The 13111-nt window shown below is 52.6% G+C and overlaps 1 protein-coding gene across 1 annotated transcript in view; it reads left to right on the top strand.

Moving 5' to 3' along the window:
- The window catches only part of FBLN1 (fibulin 1), a 79286-nt gene that overhangs the window by 50202 nt on the left and 15973 nt on the right, over positions 1 to 13111 (top strand). Inside the window, exons 15-16 of the mRNA XM_082739649.1 lie at positions 6593 to 6735; positions 8640 to 8771. Coding sequence (XP_082595775.1) covers positions 6593 to 6735; positions 8640 to 8771 — 275 coding nt within the window. The remainder of the gene's footprint in view (positions 1 to 6592; positions 6736 to 8639; positions 8772 to 13111) is intronic.

Raw genomic sequence — 13111 nt, 5'->3', positions numbered from 1 at the left:
GAGGCGGTAAAGGACAACACAATACATGTGCCCGCTCATGGGAACCACTGAGCGTGCTTCAGGCCCTTTGTGCATTACCTCCAGGGGTGCAAGTCAGGTGTCTCATCCCCATAGAGACTCAGGGAGGGTGAGTGTTGCCTGAGATCACACAGCTGGTATTTGAACCTTGGTTTCACAGGGTTCCACAATTCGGACGATTCCTTTCTACCAGAGTGCTTTCAGCATGGGCCTTGACCCACCTGCCTCTCTTCATCTTCCCTACCATGATTCCAGCCAAACCATCGTCACAAGGCCCCAGAGTGCCTTTCAGGCCCTGTGTAACTTAGTCCTTGCATGCATCTCCGGCCTGCCTTCGAATTGTTCTCCCCTTGGTCACTTCCCTTGAGCCACACTGCTGAGTTCTTTGCTGTCTCAGGCCCTTTGCACATGCTTTGTACCCTCGGCTTGAAAGTTGGTTGAAGCTCAGCTTAAGCATTCCTTTCTTGGTGAGGTCTTCCTCAGCACCCTTGGGTTTGTCATCTCCTCTCTGAGTCTTTCTCATAACACTCCATTGTTGTGCTTATCACTGTTCGCACTTCCTGTGTGTCTGTGTTTCACATATGTCTTCTCCACCACCCAGAAGCCTCTGTGATGGCAGAGACCAGCTCCATCTCATTTGGTGATGTGTCCCTAGCGCCTGGTGAGCTGCCCAACACATAGTACATGCTCTGTCCATGTCTGTTGAGGGAAAGGATGACTTTCTGCCAACACTGGCTTATGTCTCTAGCATTTTCTGTAACTGCCAATGCTGTTTCCGAGCAGAAACAAGAGGGGAAGGCAGAACGCCACAGAGGAATCAAGTAAAGGATATTGCAGGATCCTAAGATCCTTTCTACGATGACATGTAAGTTGGTGGGGGAGGGTGTCCTGGCCTTGCCATCTGGTAGGGGAGACGGACATCCAGGAAACTGGGCCCTGTCCTTTTTGATAGAAGCAGCAATGAAGTTGCCATAGAACCATGCACACTTCTAGCCAGTCACCTCAAGCCTCCAATCTGTCTCCCATACCTCTCTCTGCTCATGTCTGGTCTGGAAAGCCTCCTAGTCTCCTATCTTCTAGTGCATTCTCCAAGTTACAACTAGAGGACCCCCTCTGAAGGACTGGTCTGTGATGTCCCTCTCTCATTAGGACCTTCTGTGGTTCTTTTCTATGAAGAGATGACGTTCAACTCTCTTGAATGGCATTCAAGGCTCTGCCCACCTTTCTAGCTTCATCCTAGCTCATCCTCTTTGTTCTAGCCATGCAGAGTTGCTTGCCCTTCCCTGAAAGTGCCTGCCCTTGGCTTTAACATGTGCCATGCCATCCTTCTGCAGACTGCTATTTTCCTTGAAGTGTGAGCTCAAAGATCACCTCCTCCATGAAGACTTTCCTTAGTCTGAACTCTCATAGCCCTGGACATACTCCATCTGAACATTTTCCCTGTTATCTTATGGTTGTTATTTTTTATTATCCCTACTGGGGCCCTTTGAGAACAGGGATTATGTCTGTATTCTCTACAATTTCAGAGTGTTTGGCCTAGAAGGAGTTCAGTAAACATCCGAATAAACATATAGATGGATGGATGCATGCATGGTTGGTTGGATGGACAGATTGATGGATGGATGGTGGATGGATGATGGATGATGGATGGGTGTTGGATGGATGAATGGACGGATAGATGGGTGGACAGTTGGACGGATTGATGGATTGATGGTTGGATGGATGGATGGTAGATGGTTGCAGGGATGGATGATATTTTCAGGGTTCAGTTCAAATATTACCTTCTGTGAAGTCATCATGTTACAGCAGGGATCTAGTTATTGCATTCAGTTATTCTTTCATCATGATCCAGATTATTCAGGTCGGAAGAAACATTTTTCCTTCATGTCCATAGGAGTATCAAGTGGGGGAAAGCTCTCAAGGGCTTTAGAGGCCATGCGTTGACCTTACAGGATTTGCCAGAGTCCCCTTTGCAATATTCCCACCAACGGACTTTCCAGGTTTGCTTGTACTCTCCTTTGTTTGTGGAACTCCCTACATCTTAAGGTGGCCTATTCCATTTTAGGACTCCTCTGCTGTCTCTGTGTGTGTGCCTGAGAGCACATGAGGGGCTATATCTGCATTATGTGAAGGCTCATCTCCTTCACTATGGCTCATCTCCTATCACTACGTGATAGCCTATCATTACAGGAAGGCTCATCTCCTATCACTATGTAGCCCCTGTAGTTCCTTGGGGCTACATAGTGATAGTCCTACCTCGTGCTGCTGAGATAATGCAGGGCAGAAATATAACAAAAGGAACAAGAGTTGGAATGTCCTCCTTGACATTTACTAGTTTTATGAACTATTCAAAGTCATAGATAAGTCATTGGACTTTCAGAGCTTCATGGCCTCCTTATGGGTTATTTTGAAGATTAGTTGCAATTGCAAATTGCATTATCTGGTGTATATATAGTAGGCAGTCAGTAAGTGTTGGCTTCTTCATTCATTGGAAGGAATTGAGTGTTCATTTAGACCTCGAGTTGAATGGGAAATGAAGCTTCAGAGGGTTTGAATGTGTCCAAGGTCACTGCCATCACCTCTGACTAACTCCTAGGCCTCTGTTCTTCTGACTTGATCACTCTACTAACTCTAGCTCCCAAGGGCAAATGATAATAATCATGATTGTCATTATTATAATGATAATAATCATAGCTATGATAGCTAACACGTGTACTCTTTACTGAGGCCCAGGCACTGCTCCAAGCATTTAACTCTATTAACCCTTCCAACAGCCTTGTGAGGAAAATGCTGTTATGATTCCCCCATTTCACATGGAAGACTTGGAGGCATAGAGAAGATATAAGTAACCTGCCCAAAGTCCCACAGCTGGTATCAGGTGGGGCTGGGATTCAAACCCAGGAAGCCTGGCTCTGGAGTCTTCTCTGAAACCCTGCCCCCCTGCTGCCTCAAATGCTGTGAAGAGGGTGGGATTTCCAGGATTTGTCAGTGCTGGTCAGATTGTTAGTCTGGCTTTATTTCTGAAATCATAGATACAATCCCTATTCTGTCATTCCCAGGTATAGAATAGGATGTTTTATTAGCTAAAGAGGGAGGCAATGTGGTATAGAGGGAAAAGCTGTAGAGATTAAATGAGACAATGTGTGAGAACTCTCTAGCACACAGAATCTGGGAAGATGCAGCTGCATGGTGTTTGAAGCTCTCTGGATCCCAACCCAAAAGACACAGACAGCTGGACAGATCACGGAAAACATGCCCAACTAAACAAGATGACATCATATCCTTAAGAACCCCAAGATACAGTTCATGTCTACCTGAATGGTCTTAGCACCTGTGCAGAAGAAAGCAGTGGAAGACTCCAGAAGAGTCAACAGACATTCCCTAGAAAATACAATAGAAAAATTTTGGAGCAGCGGCTGAGACTGGGAGACACTTTACTCAGTGCATGCGAGGAGCTCATGGACGTGTAGAGGAAATGGAGCCATCTGGCCCCTAGGAACTCTTGGAACTGGACCCAGCAAGGATTGCCTTAAGGTGGATCTCACACCATGGAGAAGCTGTTGGAAGTGAAATGCAGAGTTGAATAGGAAGGAGACAATAGACTGCAGATAAAATCCAGGTAAATGTAGAGGAATATTAGAAAGCAAGTTGCTGCAAATGACAGAAAAGGGAGCTCTGTGAAACAGAACAGCTGCTGTAAATATGCCTTTTTCTAAAATTTTAGGATAATTAATTTCACTTGGAAATGATCAACCAAAAAGTAGCAATGCTGAATCGCATATAAAAATTATTGTAGGAGAAAGAATGAAAAGGAATGGAATGGCATCTCTCTGCATAATGTAGGCACACTAGAAAGATATGCTCCAAATCCAGATCAAAACTGTAACCTATAGCAAAACAAAGTAGAAGCATTAGGAAAATGGTCGAAAATGGATGAAAACTGTAAGTCAGAATTAGGAAAAATTGAGAAATGAAGTGATGGAACCCAGGAAATAATTTAAAATTATAGCAAAAAATTATAACTGCAGAAATAAATATTTGAGAGAAAGAGTGGCCGAGAAGAAGACAAATTTTACAGATCAAAAAGGAAATAGAAGAGATGAAAGGGCTTAAGGAGAAAGTGACAGCTATTGAAGACACACAAAGAAGACCCAACATACAGATAATAGAATTCTCTGAGGACTGAGCCCACAACAAAGGAAAGAAATAAGTATTAAAAAATGCTAACTCAAAGAAGTTCCCAGAAATTAAGAAAAAAAGAAGATTTGAAAATCGACATTGAGAAAACACACAGCATGCCTGAACATACCTACTCAGAGCTGCAAATACCAAGACATAGTCTTGTAAAGTTATCAGACCATGAAAGAAAGAGAAGACAAACATCTAGCAGGCATCTAGGTAAAACCAGCAACAGTGCTTAAGGGAAAATATTATATTGACATCAGACTTCTTCCCAGCAACACTTATGCTAGAAGAAAGTGAATACTTAGGATCCTCAAGAAAACATAGGCCAAGATTATACACCCAACAAAACAGACTTGTGTGCACAAAGGACACAAAGTATTACCACCATGCAAAAGTATTGCTGTGCAAGCATTAGGCATAGTTACACATCCAGCTACAACCAAGTGAGTGTTATAAGGAAATCGTATTCTGTGAATTGTTATACATTCAAACAATGTAGAAAGAGCACATCTGTTAAAAACTGCAGGTAGAGTAGGGAGTACATTGCCAGACAATCATTATTTTAAGTACTTATGTCAGTGGTGATAATTTTAGCATTGCCCTTCTGAGACTAACGTGTTGGAATATGGAATAATTACATCAATAATTGTGGAATATTCTATCTTCTCCTGTGTCCCTAAGAGCCAGGATTCTGTCATGGAAGAAAAGGGATTCCTTTGTAATATAGAAGAGATTAAAAGACTGTCTGGTTCTTGTTTTGAATTAGAAATAGAAGTAGGAACTCATGATATATTTCACCTTTAAAAATCCACGGAAGAGGCCTGGAGGCAAGGGCGAAGCCAGCAGCACCCACCATACCTGGTACCTAGGGTGTAGCCTTGAAATACCATTTTCCACTTTAAAAGAAAACCCAAACAAACCCAAGACTTCTTGGAGAAGTAGCTGGGGAAGGAAAAGTACAAGATGAGACGGACCACCCTGTTGTGACATAGAGTAAGAGAGCTACTGAAGATTCCTGGAGCCACTCTGATCTTCCCTCTGACCAAAGAGGGGAAAGCTTGAGTTCCAGCAAAGGATAATAATTGCAATGGGTTGAAATTCATCAAATAGTTTAAATCCATGAGTTCATACTGATATTTTAAAAAAAATCAATGGTTATGCTCTGGGTGATGATGGAGAGAGAGAGTCCATGATCCTGAAAACTTGTAAAAACAAGTCAAGAATCGGGCATTGATCTTCCTTTTCTTCTATGAACGATACTCCAGACTCTGTATGAGGGGCAGCACTCTTTCCAGGACCAACTAACATACTGAAAAGAAACGACAGAATCAGATTGCCAGCCTTTTGCAATCCTCGATGAATCAGCGGGTCTAGGCCCTGAGCATCGACAGCCGCTGACATCACAGAGAGAGAGAAAACCAGACACCAGGTGCCCCCCGATAGAAGAGACGTCACCAACTGTCATCTTGCCAAAGGGCCTGGGGCTGCATCTGATCGGGTCTGGATCCAGCAGCCAGTGTGGCAGAAATGCAGAGAACAGAAGAACTCGCTGTGTAGCACCAGGAGGGTGCAGTAGGCGGGCCCGCCTGAAGAAAGCGCTATGGCTCAGAGACTTCCAGTTCCTTAGCAGATCAACTTCTGGGAAATGAAGAGACAGAGGAAACCCAGAGATTAAAAAGGACTTGAGAGCATGCTTTTCTCACGGACAAATCTAAGCGGCTACGTCTCGAGGCGTGCACCCCTGTGATACGAACCATAAAGAAAGGCAGGTGGGCGACGCTGGCACCGTCAGGACGGGGGTCCTGGGCAGGGGGCAGGCACGCAGAGGGGTGCTGAGGTTGGTGCGGGCACAGGAGGGGGTCTCGGGTGGCAGACGGAGGATCTCTTTCTTGACCTGAGTGGCGATCGTAATACTCATTAAACGGTGTCTTTGTTCCGGGTAGGTTTTGCATCTGTGTTTTATTTTACAATAAGGAGGATTTAAAATCTGGCAAACAAGCCACCCCCTTCCCCCCCCCCAGTCTGTCGCATGACACTGGGGGTCTGACTTCCTCGTGCCAGGCACTGAGCTGGGCACTACGTCTGCAGCTCCCTCCCTTCCGTGACCCACCTGGCTGGGGGCTCTGGGGAGGCAGTACCACGTCTCCCATGTTTGCTTCGGCGACCCTGGTGTCTCGCACCCAGTCGGGCTTCAACACCCACTTGTCGAGCCCATGAATCTGCAGTGGCGGAAACTGAAGCCCAGCCCATACGGTTGGGCCAACAGCAGAGCTTTGCCTGCGCACAGGGCAGATGGACATCGGAGTGCGGCTCCTCGTGGAGCCTGGGTCTCTGGGGGAGGGGCAGTTCCGACTTTCCCATCCGCCCCTTGTGCTGTGATTCCCCTCAGGCTCCGCCAGGAGAAGACAGACACCGTCCGCTGTGTGAAGTCCTGCCGTCCCAACGACGTCACCTGCGTGCTGGACCCGGTGCATACCATCTCGCATACCGTCGTGTCGCTGCCCACCTTCCGAGAGTTCACCCGCCCTGAAGGTGAGTGGAGCTTGAGTCGAGAGCTCGGCCTCCAAGGAGCTACATCCTGGTAAAGACACAGAGTGGCCTCCGCAGCTCCCAGTGTCCCCAGTGCGCACGGCACCACGCCGGCCTATTCCCGGCTCTCCACTCAGGAGAACGCTTCTTCTGGGTCACAGCTGTTCGGCAAACAGCTGTTGAGCATTGACTCTGTGCCAAGTACTACGGCATCAGGGAGGGCTTCTGGGAGGAAGTGACTTCCATGCCGGAGCCCACGTTGTCAGTAGGAGGTAAATAGTGAAAGTGGGGAGCCAGGAGAGTGGAAGGTGCCAGGTGGAGAACTCATCTGGAAAGGTCTGGAGGTGAGTTTGGGGGGCAGTGAGTATCGGAGGAACAAAGCCAAGTTTTCCTGGCTGGAGTGGGAAAGGCTTGGCAAGAGACAGGCTGGGAAGGGTAAGCCCTAATTTGGGACGGAGGTTTCCACTGCGAGGCTCTTGGGAGCCATCACAGGGCTGGGCCTGATGCTATGGGCATATACAGAAAGGTCACCGTGGAGACCGAGGGGCTAGACCGCATCCAGGGAGCCCAGGAGTAAGTCAGGGTTCCCAGCCCTACCCTGCAGGCGGCTCCTGGCCGGCTGTGTAGACCGGCCATCACAACACCCTTCCCGAGGGGGTAGGACCTGCGGCGTGGCACCCTCCTGGCACCTGGACTCCTTGCTCCCTGGAGTGCAGCCCCTCTGCGGAGGCTGCTGTGGTCTCTGGCCACCCCTTCCTCTGTGGTATCTTCATCCCTGGCCTTGGAAGGAGCTCACCATGATTGATTCATGGGGCAAACGTGGACGGGGCCTCTGGGATATCAGGCTCAGAGCCAGGCTCTGGGGCACAGCAATCAAGAAGAGCTCCCTGGCCCCCCGAGGGGAGAGGTGCAGTTGAGCCAGCATGACCGAACCCCAAGTCTACACACTGTGGTAGCCTCCCACAGAGACACGGGAGCACGGGCCAGAGCACAGCTCCCCGTTGCTGAAGGCAGGGGAGGCTCCCAAGGATATGGTTGCCTGAAAGAGCGGGCAGCTCCCACCCCCCACTGACCCTTTCTTCTAGAAAAAGGAGAGGCCCAGAAACTCTGCAGGGCGGCATGGGCTTGCACTGGAGGACACCCCTGATTGCTGCTTGTCTTGTGCCAAATGACAGGTTCCACGAAACCACAGACAAATCCTTCCCAAACCCCTAAGAGCCGGTTTTGTGGCCTCTCGGGCCGTGCTGGTCTGGGCGTGGATTCTACAGGGAGTTCAGTGTGGCTGGGGATGTCTATTAACATCTGGGGCCCAGGCAATCCTGACCTTGACCTTTAGGGCTGAAAGGACCCTTAGCGGCCACTGGCGGTCTGCCTCCTTCACTCTACAGATGAGGAAATGGAGGCCCAGAGAGAAGACACCTCCAGATCGCCCAGAGCCAGGGTAGAGTCAGGGCCTTGTGCCCCCAGCCCAGGGCAGCTGGCCCTGCTTTACGCGGGGTAGCCAGAGAGATGGACACAGCCACCAGCCTGGCCAGTCCACCGTGAGAAGTGGCTGTTCTGACCCGCATCCCCGCGGGGCAGGAGACCGCCCTGCTCTGCTGCCCTTGCCGACCTCTTGCCCTGTGGCCCCGCATCCACCCCCTTCCCCTTCTCCCAGCTCCACGAAGATCTGTGACTAATGACTCACTGTGCCTCAGCCCTGCCATGGCTGCCCATTAGCGGCAGGATCTGAGGGAGCACCCAAAGCTTCTCTAGGCCTCAGTTTCCCCCCTGATCAAAAGGCAGCTAGGTGATGACCTGTGAGCCCTCGGCCCCCTCTGCTTTCTCCATGTGGGGCTCGCTGGCCTGGGCTCTCGGGACCCAAGGGTGCATCTCCAGGGACTCCAAGCTGTGCCTCCCTCCCACAGAGATCATCTTTCTCCGGGCCATCATGCCCGTGTATCCTGCCAACCACGCCGACATCATCTTCGACATCACGGAAGGGAACCTGCGGGACTCCTTCGATATCATCAAACGCTACATGGACGGCATGACTGTGGGTGAGTGGCCGGGGACGTTCAGGTCCTCCCAGGCAACGGAGGCCCGTTCGACCAGGCTGCTGGGGAAACCTCTCTGGGCCAACCCAGGTTCCATCTGAGTGCCCCTCCTAAGTCCCTCCTGTCCCTCGGGGCCAGCTGGAGCCTCCTCCCGCCCCTAAAGGCAATCACTGGCGAGGAGCGGGATCTGCTCCTGGCTGTGCACCGCGGATGACCCTGAGGGGCTCCATGTCCTGCCTGTGAATGGGCAGATTCACTAGATCTCTGTGTCGCGCTCATGAACTGACGATATCACACAGGTGACGCACTTGTCTCAGAGCTCAGACAGTCACCTGGTCAATGGGACCTGATGGAATTCTTAATCTTGTGGAGTGACAGAGGGAATAGCCAACAGAGGTCTGAGCCCGCGCTCTGGCCTTGGCCCCAGACCGCTTGCCTTGCCATGTGTCCAGTCAATGTCCCTGCCGGCGGGTCATGCACAGCTCTTGAGCAGAGAGTGGGGGAAGGGCACCGGCCCATAAACCTCTCCTGAACAGTCGCCTTTTAGAGACCTCGAAGTCGTGGGTGATGGAAACTGTCACAGCGGCCATTTAGACTCTGAGTTGAGCAGCCGCGGGCCAGGCCCTGTCCTCGCATGGGCCTCAGTTTCTCCATTGTGGGTGGGTGGCATGGACTTGGTGGTGTCCCGGCCCTGGATCCGAGCGGTGGCCCTTCTGCAGAGCGTTTTGGAACACGGTCTCTAGGTGGCGCTGTTGGATCTCAGAACCAGGTCCCTGCGCCGGATGCCGCCAACCGTTGTTACCGCAGCAGCTGGAGACCCAGGATCGTTACTCCCCTGTTGCCAGAGAGCCATTTATAGCGACTTTACAAGCTCTTAAATGGGTTTGCATGTTGTAAACACGACTGAGTCATTTAGGGGCTCCCCACCCCCAGCCACCTCCTCCGCTAGTTGGCAGCAGGAATAATTAGTTAATTACAATTAATGGTACATCAGTCCTCACTGGGATTCCAGCGGGAGGGCTGCAGTTGGGCTGTCAGCAGTCCTAAAACTGGCTGCTTGCCCTGAGTCACTGCCCACCCTGGGCCTCAGTTTCCCCCACGTTAGATGAAGAGGCCCGGGGGAGGAGAGCAGACGGGAGGAGGGAGGGTCAGGCTCTGTCCCGTTTGGGGGGTCATGGTGAGCGCGGCCTGCCAACACTGGCCTCCAGAAAGCCCACCTCCTCCCAGCCCCGTGTGCGTGAGGCTGAGCCAGCGGGGGAGCAGCGACACTGCCTCATAGCAAGTAAATCACCCCCTCGCGCAGTGAATCACCCCCTCGCAGGGTAAAAAGTCACAGCTTTGGAACTGTAAGAGCCGGACTCAGAACCTTCTGCCTCACCCGCTCACTCTTTCCCTTCTGCTTTGTCCCTGAGCCCCCATCTGTCCGGGAGCCCGGACTGGACACTGCGGGGACACAGGTGAATAAACAGCACGCAGACCCTGCCCCGGGGGGCTTTGCATTCCAGTGGGGGAGAGCGACGGGCCCAAAACAGATCATCAAAATCTGACACTGAAGAGACTGACAAGCCTCTGTGGCCCCACAAGGCCTCTCTAGGGGGTGGCACCTCGTAGTGTTTGTGCCTCACGGTCCCGGTTAAATCCTTCCTGGGTGACCCATGCCTGGGGGTTGAGCAGCGGCTGGGCCTGGATCCAGTGCCCACCAGTGCATATTTCTAGCCGCATCTGTACTCCAGACAGAGGCAACCTGGGAGCCTCCGTTTCACAGCTTCCCATCCACTGGGGCAGAAAATCTTGGCGTGTCGGAGCCTGGAGGCTCCTAGAGACCATCTCTTTCCAACTGCTTTGTAGAGGGGGAAACCGAGGCCCAGAGAGGCGAGAGGGTGTGCCAGGCTTCTCACGGTGCCTCAGGGCAGAGTGGGGAACCGAATGGAGCCCCTGGGAATGGAATGTGCTGTCCCTCACTGCGCTTGGTCACGCGTGCCCTGGTCTTTGGAATCTGGGTTAGGGCTGCGTGGAGGAGGGCGCAGGCCAGCCCCGGGGCATTCGTTGTGCTTCCGGCGGACTCGGCCTCCTCCACTCCTCACTGTGGTTGCCGGGCATCCATCTGGCCGGGGTTTGGCATGGGGTCCCAGGGTCCTCGTGCTGATGTCATCTCCCAGATTGAGGACTGAGGCCAGGGGAGTCCTGATGGCAAGGTCTCGCTGGGGTAGGACCTGAGCTGGCTTTCAGGTTAGGCTCTTGTCTCTGCCCACTGGTGGCTGCCTTATCTCTCTACTTGGGTCTCCTCCTTGGGTTTCCTTAGCCCCACCTCTTTCCCTCTCCTCCTCTGCCCCAAATAACTCCTGTTCACCCCAGGAGCTCCTGGGCCCCTTGGGGTGGCCGTGGTGGTGCAGCTCCAGGCCTGTCCTCCTGTGGTGGATGGTTTGCTGCTGGATCCGAGCCCAGGCATGAGTAGCCCACGAGCCGCAGCCAAATTGTTCACCCTGCACGCCTCTCGGGTCTCACCAATACCTTCAGGGACGGGTGCGATTGTCTCCCTCGGGCCAAGAAGGCAACCGAGTTAAACCACCACACTGGGACCAGGCATCTGAAACTCAGTGGGGCCTGGGTATTTGCCAACTTGCTTTTAGGGGTGCAGTTCTCATTTCAAGCAACATCTTAGGAACCCTGTGTGTCAGTGGAAAGGAAGAAAGTGTTTTCTGGGGCCACTCACACCTGCTCTCTGTGTGACCAGCAGGATGTGGGGGGCGGTTCCTGGGGCCCAAAGAGAACTAATGTGCAGCCCCACGCTGCCTGTACTGCTGGGAAGGGAGACTGACCCACTCACAGGTGTCAGCTGAACACCTGCCCGCTTTAGGCCATGCCCTATATGGATACTGGACATGAGGTCAGGAAGGCTTCCTGGGGGAGGTAAGTTCTGAGCTGAGTCTCGACACATGTGAAGAAGCGACTAACACTTAGTGAGAGCCAGGAGAGCAAGAGGCTTGTCCTTGGCCACTCGGTGTTGGGGGCAAAGCGGGCCTAGAGCCCCATGCTCCCCAAAAACCCGGGGCTAGAGCCCGCTGACGGCTGGGGCTGACTTGGGCAAAGTGACGGAGGGTTTGGGTCCCAGAGAAACGTGGCGTGCACAAGCTGCCAGGACCCTGAGGCCACAGAGCTCATTCTGCCCCTGAATAACAGAAGGAGAAAGTGCCCTAAGTCTACTCAGAATGTAAAAGGGCCAGGCCTTCCCCTAATACATCCTTTAAAAGCCCGTTCTTAGTGGGGATAAAGGCGGCTCTGCCCAGGTCTGAGCCTGCTGTCTGCCCAAAGCCCGTGTGGCCACCCTGTTGCATTCCTCCTTCACCAGCTGTCAGAGAAAAATGAAGAAAGCATTTTTAGGCTGTGAAAAAATGCCCTCTTGATGCCTGAGGTACCCTCGGGCTACGACGAAGGCCTCCTCACCCAGCCCCACGCTCCGACTTCGCTCTGTGGGCCACGGGCTACGGGCTGCGGTCGGGGCTGTGCCGAGACGGGCTCCTTCTGGTACTAGCTCGGCACTCGCAGGGGTCCCTGGCCAAGCGGGCGCAGGCCGGGTCCTGTCAGCGCCCCCGCCACTGGGGCCTGCCCCCTTCCCAGGCCTCAGGGCCCCGGCGGGTCTCAGAGCCTCACCCTCCCCGCCACCCCCCTCCTCCCGGCTTCTCTTCAGCTCTTTATGAGGACAGGAACAAAAATCTGTCGATCCTGAGGGTCAGCTTTGCCAACATTTCTGTGAAAACCTCCCCAAATCCAAGAGGAGCTGGACAGCGTGTAGCCCGAGTAGTTTTTAGACCCACCTTCCAATTTTGTGCAGGCCCGGCCCATCCTTGGCCAGCGGGCGCATGGATGGGGAACTTAGTGGCTTGCTGGAAGTCGGCCCCTCCTGCCGCACACCCGTTTCGTGAGCTGGGGGTGCTCGGGGAGCCTCGGGACAGCGCGTCAGCCAGGTGTGGCGTGAGTTCTGTGCGGGCCCAGGACTGGCCTTGGTTCCTCGTCAGCTGTGGACACACAGTAAGTGATCGAGTGTTTACCCAAGGCCACGTGGGAGGGACAGAAGCACCCCGGTCACACAGCCTCCGTGGGTCCCACCTCCCGAGGCAAAAACCGTCCCCGGCAAGAAAGGGCCACCAGACTGGGATGGAGCTGCGACTCCTCTCTGGGTCCTACATTTCCTGCTTGGAGTGGAGTCCTTCACACCGGGGTGCTGGTGCGTGAGGTGAGGTTCCTAAAATTTGACTGTATTCGCGGACATCCCTTATAAATGATGATACTTAAGATAAGAACAGCCCTAAAACTACTAGTTAGGGAGCCCTCCCAGCCCCAAA

Source organism: Mustela nivalis, assembly GCF_964662115.1.
Source record: "Mustela nivalis genome assembly, chromosome: 7".
Taxonomy (NCBI): Eukaryota; Metazoa; Chordata; class Mammalia; order Carnivora; family Mustelidae; genus Mustela; species Mustela nivalis.
Note: the sequence above shows the minus strand (reverse complement) of the source record. Positions and strands in the feature narration are given on the sequence as shown.